The sequence below is a fragment of the Platalea leucorodia genome (assembly GCF_965183815.1).
Source record: "Platalea leucorodia genome assembly, chromosome: Z".
NCBI lineage: Eukaryota > Metazoa > Chordata > Aves > Pelecaniformes > Threskiornithidae > Platalea > Platalea leucorodia.
In genome coordinates, this window is record NC_138858.1 from 76,835,256 (window position 1) to 76,857,486 (window position 22,231).

The 22,231-nt window shown below is 50.4% G+C and overlaps 1 protein-coding gene across 1 annotated transcript in view; it reads left to right on the forward strand.

Annotated features, from left to right (window-relative positions):
- Window positions 1–317, forward strand: part of SVEP1 (sushi, von Willebrand factor type A, EGF and pentraxin domain containing 1) — a gene marked incomplete at its 5' end in the record, with an annotated part of 139,828 nt that extends 139,511 nt beyond the window's left edge. Inside the window, one exon of the mRNA XM_082335984.1 lies at window positions 160–317. Within this exon, the coding sequence (XP_082192110.1) occupies window positions 160–190 (31 nt within the window). The 3' untranslated portion in view covers window positions 191–317. The remainder of the gene's footprint in view (window positions 1–159) is intronic.
- Between the last annotated feature and the right edge of the window lie 21,914 nt (window positions 318–22,231).

The window sequence follows — 22,231 nt, forward strand, 5'->3', positions numbered from 1 at the left end:
CCACGCCCACCCTCTTCCCCTCTCAATATGCCATCTTGAGCTGTGGCACTCTAATCCCTGGTATACTTTCAGACACCATCATCTTGTGCCTCACTCTTGATCTTGTTTGGTATGTTCAGTACAGCACTGATTTTATTTTGTTTGGTTTTTTTGATGCAGGAAACGGAAGGCTGGATTCTATCCCTTTTAACATCAAAGCAGCAGTTCTACATTCAGACATCTTTCTTCAGCCTAGGCACCAGGGCTTGGAATCTAATGCATCGTAAATCAAATCCATTGCTTCCCTTCCCCCCCAGCTCCCTTATTTTGTGTTTTATTTTGTGATACATTTTTACTATACCTTTCAATTTTTAAAGAAATCCTCTGTATTTTTCATTTACAAAAGTATTATCAAATATATGCTGCTACAAACACACCATACACACATAAACATACAAATGTAAAGATTCTTACTGTCCACTGAGGAAGTGGTTGTGGACAGTGAAGTCCCTCCCATTTCTTACATACAGTAAGCTAATTAAACCATACTATACTGCCAACCATGATTAAACAAAATGTGGCAATTCTGCTTACCATCTGCCAAAGCATACTGCTGTCCAGCAACTCAACAGTAAAGAATAGTTACGCAAGGCTAACTCAGCCGCTAAACTTTACATTGGGCCTGTTTCTGAACTCATGTTGATGTAAATTAGAAGTACATGTGATGAAGTCCATGTTGTAACCACAGTTTCTGGTGGGCATAAGAAGATTCTGTAATGTATATTATGTGACATTAACATCATTGGAGAGTGACTTAATGGAAGGCATGTGCATGAATTTTACCTGAGATTTATTGGTAAAATAGTCAAAAATGTAAAACATATGAGAGAACATCATATCATTCAGAGAAGGACAGACCAAGTCTAGCCAGCAAGATCCTTTGAGGCTTTTTGGCTTAGGAGCAGTTTGGGTGTAGCTCTAAAGCTGGATAATCCAGGATCCAGCAGTGGGAAGCAGGAAGACCACTGAAACTTGCACTTCCCACTTGCCATGGGACTCACCACTTGCCTGTTACCACAATCCCTTTCCTGTGTAAATTATGAAATACATGTCGAGCAGCTGTCTGCTAGGTGAATGCTTTTGATACATGGGGGTGGGGTCCCAAAGTTTGACTGCCCCTAGCATGGAGGGAGAAGGCACCAGTTATGTTTACAGGTGAAACTTTGCTATTTGCTTACAGGAAGGTTGTATCTATGTTATGCAGAACCCTCAGAGAACTAGAACAGGCCTCTCTTGAGTACGCACACAGGCAGAAATGCTCAGCTGAGTGAGAATGAGAGGACACCTGCTGTCAGATTTCTCTTTCTCACACTGTTGATCCCATTGCGTCTGAGGATAACACACACCTGAATGCCATCGTTAAGTCATGCTCTAATGAACTGAGATGCTAAGATGTACTTATGGTTAAGCAGGGTGGTGGAATTACAAGATGGAAATCACATGCATTTTTTGAGGTTGAATGTTTTGTAACTATTGTCATTTAGCAAAAAGTCTGATTTATGAAAGAAGACGTTAGAGTGAAGAACCTGAGAGTCACTGATCAGAAGCTCCGTTTTTCCCAGCAATAACAGAAAATTGTGACTTGCAGTCAGCACTGGGAAAGACAAAGGAGAAATAAATTTTACCTTCTGTAGCATTCCTGCTTAGCTACCCTCCGGATTAAGAGTGTGCACAACCTGCCCCACCCCTCCCTCCTTTATAGACTTACCTTTTATGAATGCATGAACTTGGACCCTGGAAAGTGACATGACACCAAAATGAGCTCACAGTTACAGTAATAGGGCACTAGTAAATACTGACACATAACTGATGGCTGTTAGCCCAAGACCGGAAATGGAGGAGAAAGAAACAAGTGAAGTTGTGACCCAATAACAGCTTTCAGCCAATTAAAAGAAGAACAGGTAAAGAATAGGAGTCATTAGGGGATCAGATTAATGTGAATGTAGATTCCTTCCCAGTGGGAGCTGCAACCAGCTGAAGAGTTGTCGTTTCAGCTCCCACAACCTTCTTTTTCTAATGGACTCTGCTAGCACATAGCAACAATCTTCTGTCTCCCAGCTCCACAGCCATCGATGTTTACAGCTTTGACGGAAGTTAGTGTTCAGTGAATAATGTCTGCATTTCAAACCATAGTCACCACCGTGTGTAGGCACTTTGTTCCTTGACCTCCTTGCTGCCTTAACAGCATATGAATGGAAGCTGCAGTGAGCAACACAGGACTTCTCAAGGGAAAGAGTGCATGGATGGGAAAAGCAGATCTTTATTTATGTCACTCTAATGTTTTGGTCCCTTTTCCAGCGTGCTTCTCTGGTGTGTGCCCTGACTCTGCCCTGGTGATCTCCAGAGCAGAACAGCAGTGGTCAGGACAGTGCTTAGAGCTGGCAGGACATTGTTGGAGACTTCAGAGCTGCGGGATGGCTTTTAGCACTCCAGCTTCACACTAGTGACGAGTACGTGGAGTCCTGGGATCGACCCAGTCAACACGTTTCATAAGGAAATGTGGTGGTAGGACAGAGTAGCTGAAACTAGAGGCTGTTATATTAGTGCTGTTGATGATGTTTTGATACTTGCTGGAACACTTTCCCCTCCCTACCCAGTACTGTATTGTCATTTATGTCACTGCTTGTTGTGTGTTTAAACGACTTCTGTGTGATGCACTTTACACTGTAAATAAAGTTGCACCCTGTTTAGTACCCATATAGAGGTAACATTGCACTATTTTCTTAATGCCTTGCAACAAAAATATCGACCTACCCTTTAGGACCTGCTCGCAAAGCCCGATTGTTAGGAAAATGGAACTCCACACAAGGGAAAAGACAAAATAATTGCCAGTAATCTTAAAAGGATGCGCTGGATTAGTCCAGGTTTGATCTTCGGATAAAAATGCAGTTAGCACCTAATTTTTCAAATTGTTTCTGCTGCTAGAGCGTATTTTAAAACCTATAAGAGCCAAATTTACCCCTGGTATAAACAGATGCGTTAAAACCTGCTTCACTCACTAGTTACGCCAGATGGAGATACAGCTTGTTTTATTCTGCACCGGTACTGGCATTTTCAAAGCTATGGAGACACCCATATGCGAAGACAGCTGAGGCAAGAAAGGTACTATAGCAAAAAGAAAACCTTGTAACTCAAACGCCACTCCTCCAAACAAGGAGCATATATGACATAGCAGTCAAAAGATTTAGGGTGTGGGGTTTTTGAAGGTAATGTTAGTAAGCCTTTCAGTGTTCTGATGCATAGGTGTAAGTGGAGACTTTGAAGTGCAAAAGGTGGTCAGTGTTTCAAAGCCTCCCCCGAAGCCACCAGCCCAAAAGGTGGCGTGGTGTTACAGACAGTGCTGTTAATGAAGCCCTGAAATTTGATGTACGTCTGATAGAAAAGATGCAAATTTACATCTCCAGTTTACAATCCTCCAAATACTGGTAATAATCCTGAGTGGGAACAGCTGGGCTGCCTTTGCACGTGGGCTCAGCTCTTGTGCAGAGCACTGCCTTATTTAAAAGGAAGTGTGGTAAGAATGGGGCTCTTTCCCTGGCCCTGTCCTCTTTGCCATGAAAACTGAACACACTAAAACGCTGAAGGGAGTCTGCTGGCACCGATGTCTCTCTGCTCTTGGAAGCACAGTGGGAGCGGTATGAGCGTCGGCTCTGATCTCAGGGGCACTGGACAGGGTTTGTGTGCCAGCAGTTGTTACTCTGAGGAGATACCTTTTCAACTTGAGGACAGTTTGAGCAGTGATCTCTTTTGCATCGCAGCGCAGGAACAGTTTGTGCATCTCAGAGTTGTCTTAGAGCAGTTTGGATCCTCACTGCGGAAAGGATGCCTGCTGCTTTTACCGCACTGCAGATGCTTCTCTGGGAGAACATACCCTGACCACACGTTTCCAGCAGTGAGAGAGAGGCATTGCAGTACCCAGAGGCAGACCAGGTGGAATATGCAACACCGTTATTGATCTCTTTCTCTAAGGCTATTTCCACTCGTGCACATGAAGCAGAGCACTTCTTCATGTATCTGTCCCATTTACAACGAGCTCCTCTCCCAGGACCAGGGCTGCGTTTCCATTACCCTTGCCTTCTAGGCTGACGTGTTGCTAGTGCCTGCCAATATCGAGGTCTGCATGCTTGCCACCTCTCCCAGCTGAGCTCGGAGCACTATAAAAGCTGATGCTCTTCCCAAGCTGATTGACATGGTTCTTTGGTGCAGGCTGGTCCATCCTGCCAGACGTGGATGTCTTTGTGGATGGACCAGTGTGACCACCTTCTGCTACAAGAAGCACCACGCGTGGCCTAGTGTGTAGGACACCGCGTTTCTCCCAGCCAGTGGCAGGCTGTGTAACCACAAGAAAGTCACTTCAAGTCTTCCCATTTTACAGGCCAGATGAGCCCTTCCTTCTCCACCAAGGTGCTTCAGGTGAAAGCAGACAGATGAGATTTAAGCATGATTACCGTCATTATTAATGGTAGCCCTTCTGCAGATGTCATCCATACACCTCATTGCTAGCCCAGTGGACCATCACTAACCTTAATCGTCCCATTCTTGTCTCTTTACTGAATGTAAATCTTCCTCCTTCAGATTGTCATTTGCAAGCAACAGCCGCTGAGCAGATCATCGTGGAAACTTGAGTCCCCTCTTTATCTCCTGAAGCTTCAAGGCTATGACAATGTCAGCCAGCCGAGAGCAGCACCGGTTCTGACTGCAGCCAGGGCCTGGATGCATGGCAAAGGCCAGAAGAGGAGGCTGCTGGGGAGGGACAGACTGGCGCTGTGACGCTCCTGGCCTGCACCATCTAGCAGGCCGGGAGCATGGTGAGGACCGATCCTGCGCCTTCGCCCAGCACTCTCCTCGATGACGATTTTGCTGCGCTTTATCTCAGCAGCCTCAGGAAATCAGGCTGCCCTTATGCAATGAGGTGGCAAAGAACAATCACTGCAGTGGACACTCCCTGCTCATCCATGCCCTGCAAACAAATCCAGGGCTTTCCCTGTCGGTTCTTAGTCATGCCTTACCCTCCTTTCCCCTCCTAGCTGCTTCCTCAGCACTGACGGTTTATTTTGCTTTGTTTTCAATATCCTGGCTGTAATACTTTCTTGGAAGAGGAGCATCATGGTTTTTACAGCTCACTCAGAAGTGACTGGGATTCATTGAACGTGAAACCAGCAGCCGCACTGGCTGGGGGAGAGGCGCAGTGGGAAGGGTGATTAAGCTGTGCAACTGCGGGTGCAGGCAGGGCTGGCAGCCTCTGCAACACGCAGCGGCAGCCCGGCGGATCCGAGCACTCCTCCAGCTGCTGCTGCCTTGCCTTGCCTTGCCGTCCCTTCCCCTTGCGCTCCCTGGCCGTGCTTCTCATTTTACAGATAGAGGCTACGCTGGCAGCTGCTTGGGGTGGAGACCGGCCCTTGCATTTGCCAGGCAGTCATCTAAAGCACGGAGCAGAGGCAAATCCAGATGGGCTTGCAATAGGTGGGGAGAAGATGCTGCTCCCTTCTCACCCTGTTCCGCAGCAGCCTGGGATCTCCCTTTTCCCTGACACCCACTCCACTGGTGTGGCTCACAGCCGATTTGTGCGTCTGTGCCTGTGCAGCTTTGAGCACAGGGCCGCTGCTTGACAGATGGGGCAAGGAGCAGGGACCTGGGCTGGTGCAAGTGGGCACAGGAGTCCAGCGATGTGCAGAGACCCCGTCTGCCTCGTGCATGCACAGTAGGCAGGTCCCAAATATTACTCAGTGCCAAGGGAATTATAAAGGGAATTACTGCTCTTGGCTGTTTCTGCAGGGCTGTAATATCAACTGGGATCCTCCAAGCCACACAGAGCACCAAAGCCAGGCTGCACGGCCATCCCCCGCTGAGCTGGGGAGGCAGCCGATTCCCCAAGCAAAGGGCAGCTTCGCAGTACCTTCTGCAAAAACCAAAACCTCGCAGCAGCACCTTGTTCTGGCTCTGCCGCTGCCTATCTGCCCCAGGAGGAGAGGGGTGCAGCCGGGCATTAATGCCAGGCACCGGGATGGGCTGTCTCCCACCCCCTGGAAGCGCAGTAGGGGCAAAACTGCCTGCGGTTGCTACTGAGGGTGTCGAACCTTGCAGTTCTGCCCGGGGAGAGCCTGGGCATATCTCCAGACCTGTCTCACCCGGCATGGGGCATTTGGGGAATTCTGGTGAGGGGAGCACCCTGCAAATGCCCTTTTTCCATGCTGGAAAAAAGGAATGGCAAAATGGGAGGCTGTGTGGTATGACGAGAACGGAAACCTCAATAAAGCTGCAGTTCAGAAAGCGCTTAAGTATATGGTCATGTCATACAACCATTAAGGGTACTTAGCTGCACCTATGCAGTTAAAAACAAGCTTAAGCATTTTTCTGGACTGCAGCCTTGGTCATTATGGGATTATAATAAATATGAAAAACTGTGTCTGCCCTGCAGACACTGGTGAGATGGCTGCTAAGTGTCTGGCACTGGATATTTGCTGTCAGCTGAATGCAGAAGGCTGATAAAAAAGGTGGCTGCCCAGTCAGGTATCACTAGGCCAGATGTCTGGTTTGATTTTATTAAATAGCCTGGTTAATGATCTGGGGTAAGGGACAAACAGCTCATTAATTAATCCTGCTGCTAATAAGCAGGGAGGTACTCTAAGCACCTGTGGGAATAAATTACATAAAGGAAGGATAATCGTATTAAGGGGAAATGACGTGAAATTTAAGTTAGAAATGACAAGTCAGTGCTTCCTGAGAAAAACCAAAATGAATGTGCCCCTGGGGAGGGAGGGAGGTGTGAAGGCACGCTGGTGTCCTGGCTATTCCCACCCACACCGGCTGTGGGTTTTCTGCTTGGGAAGAAGCAACACTGGCAGAGTCCTAGGCATGAGAGAGGAGAGCAAAATAAAGACCAGCCCACAGCGCAGCGGTGATGCAGCAACAGAGCCTGTGTGATTTTTCATTTATCTCTGTTCTGGTGCCAGCAAGGCTATGATTTCTCTCTGGCCGGCACCAGTGAGATAATGTTGGTGCCATTCCTGCATGTGCTGGCATATGAAGCAAGTGGCTTCTGGCAGCTGGTGTCCACATGGGAGGACGAGGAATGTCTCAAGGGCTGGAGGTGTGGGGCTGTGAAACGGCAGATAAATAAGGGAAGATAAATACAGCCAGGGGGGGAGATGAGACCCTGGTCACACCACCAAGCAGTGCACTGCACAGCACAACTGGGAAAGCCGGCTCCTGCTGGGAGCCTTGGCTCTAGCATTTGCCTCCTGCTCAGAGTGTGATTTTGCAACCTAAAAGTTCTGAAAGTATGGGGTGCTTCTGATTTCATCCCTGGCAGGACTATGTAAGCCAAACACAAGTGGTTACCGAGTACAAATACTACGTCTGAGGATGCTTCAGAGAGGAGTCACTGAGTGTTGCTCTGGGGATGTATAAAAAAAAAGGACTGAAGATAAGCAGAGCAGATTTGCGATTGCACTAAAAAGCATATGAGCTTTTCGGGATGCCTGTGAGCTGGACTCCCTCTGAGAAAATCCTAGACTTCATTAGTTCAGTTACGGTAAAACTAGACACGATACGGCATGATAAACACACTATACAGTCCAGAGAGCTCACTCCAACAGGTTTCTTATGTTTCTGCTTTCAAGAAGCTACTGGGTTTTTTTGAGTCTTTCAGGGTATTCATGAAAAGATGCAAAAGTCATGAAGAATGCAGACAGTCCACCTGGGGATGCGTGACTCAGGCTACACTGACACGGGCACTTTGAAAACCATCAAATGCTTAAGCACGGAGGACTAGAAGAAGAAGCCATGTCCCTCCACCTACATTTCCAAGAAAATCCGTAACTGGGCCTTGGGGCCAATGCTGAGCAGCAAAAGTGAAGGTGCAGGCTTGCACAAGAGCTTTCCTTCACTGGTGCCAGACTCAGGCTCCCAGTCTGACCCGAAAAGGCTCAGGACCCTGTCACGTTTGAGCCGTGGTCGGGCGCACCGTCTCCCTCGGCCCTGCTCTCATCACTGATGGGGGTCTTTGGACCCAAAAGCAGCTGCAGATATCCCTGGCCACCAGTGTTCGGAGCTGGGCGAAGGCCCTTCTGTGGAGTTTAATGAAATTCAAATCAAACTGCGGATCAGGATCTATCATCTGAGGCATCAGTGGGCTAGAGCAGGAAATAACAGCCGGGGTGAATACCTGTCAAAGGACAACAAAGAGCACAACTGGATTTTCCACATTGTCCAACACCCCAAAAATTTCCATCGGACTTGGGCGTCACTTCATTGAGAAAATCTCTGCTATGAGAAAGTCTTCATGGCTGATATTCCCCATCACATGAAGCCTGCGCTTGTGCTGCCTCCACGTCTCCCCACTCTGTCCCGAGGCATGGATGGAGCATGGGCTGCAGGGGACGATCCAGACCAGCGGCCCGTGGTTAAAGTGACTTGTCCTAATTTAAAAACAGTGAAAGCCTGTTGGTGGGAGGTGTAGTTGTGCCCTGCCCGTGCAGGCACGGTGAGGCAGGCAGGCAGTCATCTTCAGGGCTGCGAAGCACTGAGTGGGACCCACAGCAGCCGGTGCCCTGCAGCCTTGCCCTGCTCTGCCCCATGGTAAGACGCCTTCCAGGGGCAGCACTGCTCTGCATGGCAGCCACGCAGAGAAGGAATCCCCAGTGCGTTGTCTCGGCTGCCACAGAGGACCTGTATACAGGGTGCATATCCCCATAGTGCTCACATGCAACGAGCCTCCTGGAGAGGTGTTTTGGGGCCAAAAGTGAGTGCCACGCAGCCTGCAGGCACGCACCCAGTGGGGAGCGGGGCAAGAGGGACTCCGAGCAGACAACCTGATGGGTCTAGTGGGGAAAGTCAACAGCCTCCCCTGGGCAGCAAAGCTGCTGTCCCTCTGCAGACTGACAGGGAGCTGCGCTGGCCCTTACCTCTCGAACTAGCACGTGGCTGTCACGTCAAAACCCAGGGCTGGCCTCCAAGAGCAATGCCACATCCTGCGTGGCATCCTGTTGCCCCACGCTGGGACTACAGAACAGCTCAGTCCCCCCGCACCCAGAGGAGAGCTGGCTGCTGGGGCAGTGTAGGGGTGCCAGCAGCTCCGGCTCCTCTGCCACCCCTGCCTAGATGTGGTGGGTAGATGGGACGGATACGACTGCCGCTCTCTGTTGCTGCCTGCACCGATGCGCTGCTGCAGCTGGGTTGGTTTGACACTCTTCTGCTGCCAACACTACGCGTGGATGTTGCTCGCTGTGATACCGGGCTGCTGCCCCAAGCGTTACCGGTCAGATCCTCTGCAGATGGGATTGAGCTTGGCCTGTTTGCAGACCACAGCCACATGTAATTAATTTCCATAGCAAGGCTTGCAGGTACTGATGTCATCTACAAAGATGGGGAAACTAAAGCACAGGCACTGAGTAATCTGCCCAGCCGTGCTCTGGAGATGGAGAGATGATACAGTCTGGGCTGGAGCTGGCACTTTCCAGCTCCTCTCCCAGGCTGTGCTGCTTCCAGCCCATGACTGCCAAGCAGAGCTTGCACTCAGTGGCTGCTGGGGCTCTCAGAGGTGTCTTGGGGTGTCTGAGGATGCAGGAGAAAAGTCCCACATGTCACCACTACCAGGGTACCCTCTGCCTCAAAGGCAGGCAGGGGAGTATGCAAGAAACCCTGGGAGGGCCCCATGTCTGATCACATAGGGGATCACCAGGACCATAAAACCAGCAAATAACTGAAAGCAGTGAGAAATAAAAAAGATCTGCGATGGGTAAAAAAAACCTGAGTCTTGGGATGCAGTGGGTTTGGGCTTTCAGGCTTACCATTCGGTTTTTAAAAGCAAGTGCAGGCGGAGCCTCCCCTGGCACAGCTCTGCAGGCTGACAGCTGGGGCGGCTCTCGGCTGCTTGGTCTTTGCAAAGTTTCTAGGAAGTGGCAGGATTTTGGGTTCCCTCCTGCTCACTAGTCACTGCACCAGCAGCACTGCCCACCAGATCAGTTTGCAAGACTGGTGCAACCAGATGGGCAGTACTGCAACTGCGTATCCGCTGCTGAAGAAGACACCTATGAGAATAGAGGAACGAAAAAAAACCCTCAGAGGAAGCCAACTGCGTCAGAAGTTTATTTCTCGATGTTCAGGCTTGTCTGGAGAGATCCAGGTCAGACCTGGCCTATTCCCACTTGCTGGGAGGAGGCACCCAGGCAGCAGCCGCCCTCACCCCCACCTGCCCGCCCTGGGACAGAAACAGTAGCAGGCATGAGAAAAGGCTTTGAGGTCTGCTGTCATTTCCCATAGCCACACAACCCCATATCCGTGTACTGGGGGTTCCAGTAGCCTGTGTTTTGCCTGCTAGTGCAGCTTCTGACTCAGACAAGCCTGGCAGCCCTATGACAGAGGACCTCCCGCCCTGCTCATGGAGATTTTCGGTGGTGGATTGGACCCTGCATCCCCGCTGAGCAATGCACTGCTCCAACGCCAGTGCAGAGAAGAGAGGCGACCAACGGGAGGCTCCTCTGCCTGCCCCTGAAAGCGGTGCTTGCACCTAGGCTCTGTTTGCAAACGGGTTCCCCAGGGAGCTGCTAGGCTGCAGTTACAGCAGGTTGAATCAGCCCCTGGGTGTGAGCCTGTTGCTTGCAGTTTTGGGGTGGGTACCAGCAAAGCAGCATCCCATGGGCAGATACCAAAACACCCTCTGCCTGCAGCCCCAGCAGCTGACCCCGGCAAGGCCAAAGGAGGGACACCAGGGCTGGGCTGGGTCCTTCTGGGCCGAAAGGCGACCCTGAGGAGCTTTGCTACCTTGGGTAAAACAGTCCATTGAGGGTCCTTTTCTGAAGGATTTTTGCTCTGGCCTTGGTGGAAATGGTCTGACATTCAGCTGCTGTTTTTTTCCTAGAACAGGCTATTCTCAATGCTCTTCCTTCAAAGTGTCCTTCTGGGAGGAAGGAGTGCTTTTACTGTAGGAGCAAAGCAAGTGCACACTACTCTGGCTTGGCCAAAAGAGTCAGATGAAGATGATTCCATTTCCCTGCCAACCCTGTGATGTTTCGGCCAGGGTTTGATGAGGTCTGACTGATATGTCCAAATAAAATGCTCCTGTGAACTGGTCACATTCCTGGACTCTGCCTTCAGTCTCAGAGTAGGGCAGGGACTCTCCTGGGAGCCCAAAACTGCTGCCTGTGCCCTGCCGCTCCCCCTTCCCACCCCCCTGCCTCGGTCTGCCCGTGCCAGGGCTGAACTGCCCTTGCAGCCAAGGAGGGGCTTTTTTACAGGTGGTATCAGCAGCTGTGCATCCCCACTAAATGGTTCAGCGGCTCTGTTCAGGGCAGTAATGCAGCCCGACAAGCTGGACCAGGGCTCAGGAGGCTCCTGCCAGCCCCACTACAGGCTCATGGCGTGCGCCTGGGCAAACCCCTCATCCCCCATCAGTTTCCTTGTGGACCTTGGACATGAGCCGCCTTTGCCAGGCAGGCACGGACAGACCCACACCAAAGCGTGGGTTGCACAGGGGCTTGCACGGGGGGAAAGGCCTTTTCTCTGCCAGCAGCAGGGCTGCAGCTGAAGGCTAAAGCCTAACCCATGCTCCCAGTCTGCAGCTCCGTCCCTCCTACCACCTCTGGCAGTGCCTGCAGTGCTGGCATCCCTCCCTGGCTGCCATGCCCAGAGCACACAAGCCCTCGTGATGTGCCATCCTGTCCTGAAAAGCAGCTGTAAACACACTTACCCACTTTCTACTATTTTTTCCCAGGAGCCTTTTACACTTAAAAGCCTCAGTGTCCCTGCACGGTGCAGTAGGAAGAGCCCCCTGATCCCACGGTCTTCCCCAGCATGCTGATCTCTGCGGGAAGGAGGATGCCTTCCAAAATAATCTATGTTCAATATGTTCACTATGTTCCCCCTCTTTATCACATCTGCTCATAGTCCCCTGGCGTGGTTTTGTTCCTGTTTGTTTGTCTTAATTTTAACTGCACAGAAACAAGGGGAGGGGAAAGGAAGGAGGAGAGATAAGGAGACAGGGAGAAGGGAAACATCTCTGCTTTTCCCATCCCCAGTGCTTACCTCCAAGTCCAGGCACTCCAAGGCCACCTCTCCAGGCTCAGATGGTCTCAGGGCCACCCAGCACCCAAGGACATCAAAGGCATTTTTAGGTTTTCCCTTTTCACGGCTGAGCACCCCCAGCAGGCACCCTCATCCCCCCGGCCCCCCACCCCGGACCACCTCCGGGCCATCTCCAGCCAGCACATATGAGCAGTATGAGATACCATTTTTTCATGTCCTGATAAGGGTGGGTTTTATTTTTTTTCCTTTCCTATTCCATGTGGCCAGGAGCAGCTTGTCAGCCATCAGAAGGGAAAGAAGTTTCCAAGACATGCTGCAGGGATGCAAAGGAATTGTTTGCACAAATAAGTGTTTGTGCCCATCCTTTTTCAGAGTAATTCCTTTTATTTTCCAAACCACTTTTCCAGTTTTCCAAGATCATTTTCAGTCCTACTCCTGTGCTCCAGGGCAGTGCCTCCCAGTTTAACGTCATCTGCAGAGGTCAGAAGCACCACCTGGATGCTGGACACCACAGTCCAGCATCCAGGTCAATAATAAAAATACCAAGTGGGACCAGACTGACAAAAAAATAACCCAAACAATCCTAACCTTGCTTGAAGTATCTCTGCAATGTGGCCACAAACCGTTGGCACCGGATGCAATCATCCAACAAAGCCTGCACCCACCTTCTAGCAACCTCATTTAAACCACGCTGGGGAGAACCGCGTAGGACAAGGTGTAAAGAGCCTTGGCAGTGCCAAGCAATGTGCCAAGTGTCCTGCTCCTGCGTGTCAGCATCACCTCTTACCTCGTTACAGGAGAAAATCAGGCTGGCGTAGTACAATCTGTCATGATTGCTGCGCAGGTGCCATGATGCACGTTTTGAGTCTTCTGGTACATTACCTGCCGTCCACAAATTTTCAGTGGTAATCACAAATAGTTCCGGGATTGACTGAGCCAACTCTTGCACTGTTTGAAGATTAATTTTGTCTGGCCATGACAACCTGTAAAGGTCTAACAGCTGCGGTCTCCTCCTCTTGGCTGAGATCTCATTGCTTGCTATTGCTGTTTAACACCTAGCTCAAAAATGCAGCCTGCACCTCAAAATGACGACTGATGCAAATACACCATTAACCAGTTTGGCCCTTCCAGCACCAACAGTTGCTGCCTTTTTTTTCACTTTGAGTCTCGCAGGAGGCTACCACTATATTGACTGGGACAGGCAGGGGATCTGCTTGGGCTGTGGTATTGAAACCATGCATGTATTAAAGATGAAAAAAGACAGAAAAAGAACAAAAGGAGCTTCCACTCTTTTCTTTAAAATTGCTTTTCTTTATGGAAAATACACTTCTAACGAGTAGCAACAAACTGGTCTTTTCTTCGTGTGCACATGAACCCCTAATAGCCCAGAAAGCAGAAATCTAAGTTTTGGGTCTGCCCAAGGCATTCTGCAAGGAAACGGCCTCAAAAGAGGAACACCACCTGCCTGTTCATATCCCTTGAACATACATTTTGCTGCAGAAGGCCTGCAAACCCTGCTTGCGTGAAGGTGCAGGTTGTAAACTCCAGACATTTTTCAGCTGCCTCTTCCCCCCATTTGTGTTTATTATTTGCCCTTGGCTTGATTAAGACAGCCCACTGCAAACGAGGTAGTCTAGCGGGAAGTTCAGCCACTTGGCTTCGCTTATGAGAACGAGAGTGCCTGACCTTATGCCTTACACTGGCAATACTAAAAGGACAGGGCGCTGTGAAATGCAGAACTCAGTCTTTACCAAAAAGGTATGTTTGGGACGAGGCACTGATTTACCAATGCTCCCCTGATGCATGAATATCCTGCTGGTACTTTTTCCCCCAGACAACCTGGAAGCATGAGGTTCATTAGCCTTCCTGCTCTGGCACTGGCAAACTTGCCAACACAAGCAGGGCAGGAGCATAACCACCACGCTGCTGCATTTCTGGCAGAGAAGGTACTGTCACTGCACGCTCCAGAAACAGCCTGCAACACACTTTTAACGAAGCAGGACAGGGTGTGAACGTCAGGCTCAGTGGATGGCTCTGGGGTTTATCAGACATGCAAAAGCATTTCAAACATGTGGTACCACCAGAGTACTCGACTGGGATAGGTAAGACGTTTGCAGAATGGCCTTTTTGGCAGGTCAACACCACTGTCACACTCAGCAAACTCCTCCTTAGCCAGATTCGAAGGAAAGGTTCATAAACCCTTCGCTCTTCTGGCCGGTTTTATTGGGTTTGCATAGCAAGGTTTTAGTAGGGGGGGGGCTGCAGGGGTGGCTTCTGTGAGAAGCTGCCAGAAGCTTTCCCTGTGTCCGACAGAGCCAATGCCAGCCGGCTCCAAGACGGACCTGCCGCTGGCCAAGGCCGAGCCCATCAGCAACAGTGGTAGCGCCTCTGGGATAACATAGTTAAGAAGCCGGGGGGGAAATAAATCTGTGCAGCAGCAGCCGGAGAGAGGAGTGAAAATATGAGAAGAACAACCCTGCAGACACCAAGGTCAGCGAAGAAGGAGGGGGAGGAGGTGCTCCAGGCACCAGAGCAGAGATTCCCCTGGAGCCTATGGTGAAGACCATGGTGAGGCAGGCTGTGCCCCTGCAGCCCATGGAGGTCCATGGTGGAGCAGATATCCACCTGCAGCCTGTGGAGGACCCCATGCCGGAGCAGGTGGATGCGCCCGAAGGAGGCTGTGACCCTGTGGGAAGACCATGCTGGAGCAGGTTTGCTGGCAGGACCTGTGGCCCGATGGAGGACCCATGCTGGAGCAGCCTGTTCCTGAAGGACTGCGCCCCATGGAAGGGACAATTGATTGGCATTTCTTTGGCAATAAATTTATTTCCCCAAGCCGAGTCTGTTCTGCCCATGACAGTAATTGCTGAGTAACCTCCCTGTCCTTATCTCGACCCACGATCCTTTTGTCATATTTTCTCTCCCCCGCCCAGCTGACGAGGGGAGTGATAGAGCGGCTTGGCGGGCACCTGGCGTCCAGCCAGGGCCAACCCACCATGCCGGTGCAGCACTGCTTTCCCACTTTCCCCTTAGCATCCTCCAGTCCATTAAAGAACAAGCGCGGGCCCCAGCCGAGTGTGCTGTCCGCAGCTGATGGTGATTTTCACTTCCCACCTGGAACCTCCTTAGGCGAACCCGTTTTTCACCCAAAGCGCTGTGTCTTCAGCCCCCTCTTGCCCTGGCTATCATCAGCACCCTGGCCAGGAGCAAGCCAGACCAGGATGCAGTTTAAGACCCCCCCCAGCCCATCCCAACGGGACTGACCTCCCTCCAGTGCCCTCTCCATCAGCTGGGGCTGGTCAAGCGTCAGGCTGAACCCAGTATACACACATTTTTAAGGCCCTTCACCCTAAAGGAGCAATTACCAGGTAAAAACTGATCATGGTAGCAGAGTTCCATCAGATTCAGTTTTTTTTCTTTTCCTGACAAAGGGCAGTGATGGCTTAGAAAGACTGTGGGACCCTAAATGCCCGTAATCCACCCAAGACCTTCAGAGGATGTTTTTCCCTCAGACTGCCCACCGGCAGAGGCAGAGAGGTCCATCCTCAAAGCTCGGTCTGCAGGTGAGGGCTGGGATGCATCTTGATGAACCCAGCATCTGCTCGTTTCAAGGGGCTTTGGCACAGTTTCTCCCACAACTGAAAAGTTTGTCAGTGCTCCTTACAAACATGAGTGACGTGTCAAAGCAACAGAAAAGCCGTGGTTTGTAAAACAGCTTTGCGTTTTGCCTGATAAGGCTCTTCCTGAAGCTGTTAACTGAGCTTCTGGACCTGTTGTTAGCAACAAAGCAGTGGAGGTGATGCATTCAAAAAAACAACTCGGTGCCTTATTTAAAAAGTCTTTGTCCCCATCAAGCTGCATTTTTGAGCCACTCATCCTTCAAAGGAAATGGTTTTAAAATGCAAGGCAAATTCATTTACCTCCCATGCTGCCTGGGGCTCTGGCCCAAGCCGGCTGTTTGGGCTGATCATGACCGCTGGTCACTGCTGAAGTCTCCCACATTTGGCGTGATGCTGCACAATATCAAGGCCACCCACCTGGAAAGCAGCAGCTTTGTTTCTTTTAAAACATGCAGAGCATCATCCCTAGCCTACCCGGCCACTCACCTCCCATCGGAGCAGTGAGCGGCTCCTGGGAAGGCAGCACTCGCCCCAAAGACCTCCCAGGGGTGCACCCTGTGTTTTTCTTCCCCGAAGCACACCTCCCGTGCGGGGAGTTGCCACCTCCCGGCATCATCACTCCTCTCCTGCTGCAGAGGTCCCCAGCAGGACCAGCCGAGTGCCGGGATCAGCTCTGCACCCCGAAAGGCAGGACCGCACGGCAGCCCTGGGGAGAGGTGGGAGCCAGCGGGCCCCCGGATGATTTTCTTTTGGTTCCCAAAACCAGCTCAGGCTGTGCGGCATACACAGAGCTGACAAATTTAATTGAGAGACACATGTTTTAACCCCATGAGTGCTCAGCCCATCTCAGCAGAGGACTCTAAATATTTGAGACAAAATTCAAAAGCAGTGATGGATACAAGCCAGCCAGTGTTTTCTGAGACGCCAGCCAGCAATCGCTCCCTACCAGCCAGATCAACTGCACAGTCTTGTTTAAATCCAGTGACAAGGATTTAACCCAAGCGCCTGCACGCTGTGGGTGGGATGTGCCCTCAGCTGGCTGCTCTCCTGAAAACTCATCCCTGGGACTTCCAATTTTGTAAACCACTCTGCCAGAAAAAGGGTTTGCTCAGGAGCATGCACAGCAGAAGCACATGTCCCAAAACCCACTCAGCTCTAAAATAATAGAGATTCGCAAAACTCGATTTTACTCATACAAAGGCCCTGCCTTGTTATCTTGTGCCTGTACAAGGAGGGGAAGGTGACCCAGGTTTACAACACATTTGTCATTGAAGGATAAAGATGCGTTGCTACATTGGGCAGACGTTCAGGTAACTACATGAAAACATAGTGATGGTGTAACTGTGGGTGATGGTGACCCTTTCTTGCACCATCAAGTATCTTTAAAATTAGCACAAAGTGAAATTTGCATAAAAGAAGAGGAAGGGGCTTACCTTTTTTAATTTTTTGGTAGCAAAACAGCAAGAACTGCAGGTGAACATGGATGACAGAAGGGAGATGAGAAATGTTCACCATCTTGGCTTTACCTTGGGGAATTTCTACTGAGAAAAAGGGGAGGATGTTGAAAGCACCCCAAATACTGAGTTTCACCTTTTCTTTCAGTCGCATGCCCAGTTTTCTCACCTGTACAATGCTCTGGTTTCATGGCTATGTCATGAACAGAGATTATTTGGCTTGCCGATTTTCATAATATGTGGCACTTTCCCTCCTCCTCACATGGGTGGGCTGGCCCTTCCTCCCCCCGGGCATTTCAGCAAGGGCCACTGCACCTTAAACATAAAATGCCAAGAAGGGTATTTAATTTTTAATACCAAAAGTAAAGGTGCTGGGCACCTCTCTTCAGAGACCACCAATAGGCCCAGTGCTATGGGGAGCTCCGGCATCACCACCCGCCCCTGCTGGACTGCTGCTCCCCTGCCGAAATTGGACGGGATCATCTGCAAGGGCAAATCCTGGCACTGCTCTCCTGAAGACCCCCCTGATGCATATGGCCACCGGCACCCAACAGATGACCTGAAGGCAATGAAAAGCACTGCCTTTTTGTGGCAAAAATAGCAAGCGGAGTTTAAAAAGGAGAAAGCAGTGGACCTCAGGTGTTGTCAGCAGCTGAGATGCTGCTCCCAAGAAAGGGGGTACTAACCCACCAAAACCCCATGCAGAAAAGCTCCTGCGGAAGAGAGGGCTCCTCTCCATGGGGCAGGGCAGCTATTTGTTTCCTAACGTGAAGCCACGGCTCCTTTGGGCTGATTTAACCTGCCCCGTCCTGGGCAGCGGCAGCACCGATGGGGGGAGAGCGGTGTGCAACCACCCCCAGCAGCACAAGGCTTAGGGCCTCCACTGTTGCAACCAGAGTCACAGGGGCTCCGCTTCTCTGCCAGACAGGTGGACTCCTTCCTAGCACTTGCTAATTTCTCTTGTTTTCTTGCTTTTTTTTTTTCTTTTTTTTTTTTTTTTTTTTTAATGTCTCTGTTACAGGGCTTTCAAGTCTCCACCATGAAGTGAATTTCAGCTGGGTGGTCGCCAGGGGTTTGCTGCCTGCAGACCCAGGCGGACCATCCTGTATCAGACCCCATGTTTGTTGGATCTTGAAGGCTTGGGGTTATAAATTAGCTTTCACCTAAAACCTTTGCTGCTGCAGCCTTGTGGTGAGCGGAGAGCTGGCCAGGCTGCAGCCATCAGACATGGCTGCTGTGGGTAAGCTCCTCTCATGCTGCGCTTAGAGGAGTTTACTTAGGCTGATTTTTCGTCTGCCTCTGCACCTCAGCGACAAGGAGAGGCTCCTGTGTGTGATCCACCCTGCAGCTGGCCAGGCTGTACCAGGAATCCAGCCTTTTCTGGGTGACGGCTGAAGCGGCAGTAGTTAATCCAGCGGAGTAATGAAAGGATTATTTCCACAGCTGCCACTCGATGGCAAGACCAGCCCCAAGGACCTACAGAAATCCAGAGAAATACCCGTAACTGCAAGTCTGGTCCTGCCCCCCCCCCCGCTCCCAGCACCAGCATGGTCCCATCCTGCCCTGCCGAGGCACCATTGCATGTCCCTGTCTGCAGCCAGCCCTGGCCACCACTGGCAGTACGACCTCGAGGTAGCTGGACCTCTGGGCTGGCTCAGCGTGGCCACTTCTGTGCTCCTACGTTGGATAAAGGACTGCTGCAGGCGTCAAGTCACTCTTACGGCTCCCTTTGAAACCTCCCCGTTTTTCAGCATCTTTCTAGGAACTCCTGGAGATGCAGAAGCCAGAAACAGTTTTCTAGCAAAGATAATCTCATGCCCGTTCCCTGTTCACCTTTAGTATTCCCCTATTTAATACCCCTAGTGCGTGATAGCATGGAAAATACCTGTTTCTTGCTGAAGAACACATCAGAGAGCCAAGTATAAACAAAAATACTGACTGAGCACCTCTGCCTTCTGAATCAGAGTTAGCAATTCACCATCCTTTAGCTCTTTTCCACTCACAACTCCCGCATCACTAGGTGACTGCATTTAAGGCGTCTTTCTCATTGCTCACATCCTGCTTGCTGGAGACTTTGTTCACACATTTATCGGCCTTAATCAAAGAGCAGGCTTTCCTAACTCCTGCTCTGCACTCATTGCTAATGATCCCAGCTTTTCACTTGACTTGACTTGTACTGGATTCAGTTCATACACACCATTTTCTTTCCCTTTCACACTCAAATTGGATTTCCAGGTGAAGAAGTCCCCTTACATCAATGCAGCACTAGAGGAGATGCTGGAGTCAAAAAAGCCCTTCCTAGCCTCTCTCCAGCCAGCACCATGCTTAGTTTTACATTTTCTCTCGTGTAAATTTGTCTTGTGGTTACATATACGCACCCATACATACATATACATAAGCACACACACATGCACATGCATGGTCAAATGAGGACACAGAAAGATCCCTAGCTGAACGGGCCCAGAGCTCCTAAGCTATTAATCTGCCTACATGCCTGTAATTGGGCAGAAATTGACATCCCAGACCTGGAGACCTCGCAGCCCCATGTGCCAGGCCTGACGGGGGTTATCAGGAGTACATCTTGCGAATGAGAGTGTGCGACCCAGAAAGGCTGGTGCCAAAACCCCGGAGGCTTTGGGACATCCCTCTTGCAGTTGCAGGAACTCCAGAAAAAAAGTCCATCCAAGAAACTGGGAGTTTTGCCTGCCAAATCCCGGGTGCAGCCAGCTCCCAGCAGATGGGGCAGGTTGCCCCCCTAGTTTGAGAGCCCTGGCAGGGTGCACCCCATCCCCAAAATCAGAGTGGCTGCAGGATGAACTATGGATGCATGTGTCAGCACTGCAAACATTTTACCATAAAGCCCTCAGAAAAGGGCTTCTTTAATGCCTGAGCTGACTTCTCGGGCTGTCAGTCACAAGAGATTTCAGTAGTGTTAAAGCAACCAAAATGAGAACGAGGGGAAAAAAGAACAACCTTATTTCCCTGCAGCTCTGTACTTCCCTGTGGTTGATGCAAGCTCTGCTGGTATCTCATCACGCCTTATTTTACTGACCTACACATCAGGTGGGGCACAATGTAAAAAAGGTCTGAATAATTTATTATTGACCCAGCAGGGGAAGAAGCAAATGATGAGCAGATAGTTATCGAGGAGGCTTTAATGTAAAGGAAGAAGAAATGTCTCCCCACAGATGAGAAATTCTTTCTGCTGGTAAACAATGGCCAGCTGTGACCACTGAAAAAAGCCTTGTTTGGTCCAGCATCCCAGCTCTGGAGTTTTCCTGTGGTGTTGGTACAGCGGTATTTGTGGCACACACCACCACGCACTGGATAACCCGCATGCGTGAACAGACACACGTGGAGGCACACCTATGCACAGGGCATCGCACCACCAGCACAAGGAGGCTCCACACCCAAAAACCTTGTGCCAAGTCCCATTGTCAAACTGGGACTCATTTTTTGGTGTCGACGCCTGGACAAAGTGGCTTGCCTGCAGCAGGAGCTTTCCTGAGCATGAGCATCAGGATTTGGAGCATGGGGTCCTCATTAAAACAAATGTCTCCAGGAAACTTGCTAAACGAGAAAAAGAAGTGTTGAACCAGACTTGTTTTGCTGAGTCAGGATGATGTAAAGGTGCTTGAAAGGAATAAACACTCCCACTTTTGAGTCACCCAATAAAATCACATACCTTGACTATCTCTTAACTCTGGTGATACTGAATTACCTAAAGGGAAAATACTCAGTAGTTTTGTGGATCGCCAGGCTCGGGAAGGCTGTTGACTGCCTGGTAGATGGGCGTGTGCTGCACACTGTTCCTGTCGATTTACACAAGCTCTCCTTCTGATCTCGCTCGGCGGCAAAGGAGGAGTGCCATTGCACTGACAATAAAGCTGAGCTGGTATGCAAGTGGGGTACAGGGCCTGGGATTTTGCAAAGCTCAGCTAGCACAGAAGATTTTGTACAAGGGCACCTTTTTTAGATCTGGGGCATTACCCTAGGGTTATGCTACTGCTTAGTAAAAGCAAACTAAGCCTGCAAATACAAGTTCCCAAAGAGCTGTTGGTGTAGACTAGCAAAACCCTTGGGTTAGCGGTGTGGAAAGCGGGTAGAGGCTGGGGAGCCATCCTGCACGCCCTCGCCCAGTGCCGGGGAGGCTCCTTCGCCCCTCAAGGGCTGGTGGGCAACACTCACATGACAGACAGCACTCATGCATGTCCTGAACATCTAAGAATGAGCAACATGTAATTTCCTAAGCAAACTTTTACGAGCCCCACCCCCATCATGTACTGTCATATGACCTTTCCTCATAAAGCATTTAATTTGTGTTTTCTCTGCTCTGCTGTTTGCCTCTGCGCAGCAACGAGGCACGGGGTGAACCCATGTGCTCGTCTCTACAGCAACAGGCTCCTCGCTGCCAGGGGTGGAGTCTTTTTATTCAGGCTACCAGACCGTCTTGAGGTGGTATCACATCGCAGGTGGTAATGTGTCGCCAAGGCTTGTAGGAAGTAAAGCAATGGCTGTGGTGACTGCCAGGACTGTACCTGCACTCGCAGGGCTTGAGGATTTGTGTGCTCGAGTGTAGAAAGGGAAATGGATGTGGGAGGATGTCTGCGTCCCTAACTACATACTATTCAGTTCTTCCCAGACCAGTATGTTGTTTATCTAGTGTGCGTTTTCCAGCCATCTTTAGCCAAGCAGCTACATCGGTGTTCAGCATCCTTTTTCCCCTCACAGGTGGGTGCCCATTTCCCAGTGAACATGAAGGTTTCTGACTCCAAATTCAGTGAAAACGGCTCAGAATGACCTGTGAATTTTGCCCCAGGAGCAGAGAGCTGAACTGCAGCAGGCAGGCACCCAACAGAGCCCCTCTGTGGGCACCAGCCTGCAGGAGCAGAGACCCCCAACTTATCAGTCTTGGGGCATTAGCCAGACACCGCTCTTGCTGCTTAGGATGAAAGCCAAGCAGAGTCCCAGCTCTGCAGGGTTAATAACCAGCTGTAATAAAGACAACTAATGTTACAAAATAGTAAAACAACCATCAGTTAGGCTAAGAATGTCACTAATGGATATTTTTCCAGCCCTGCTTCAAAGTACAAT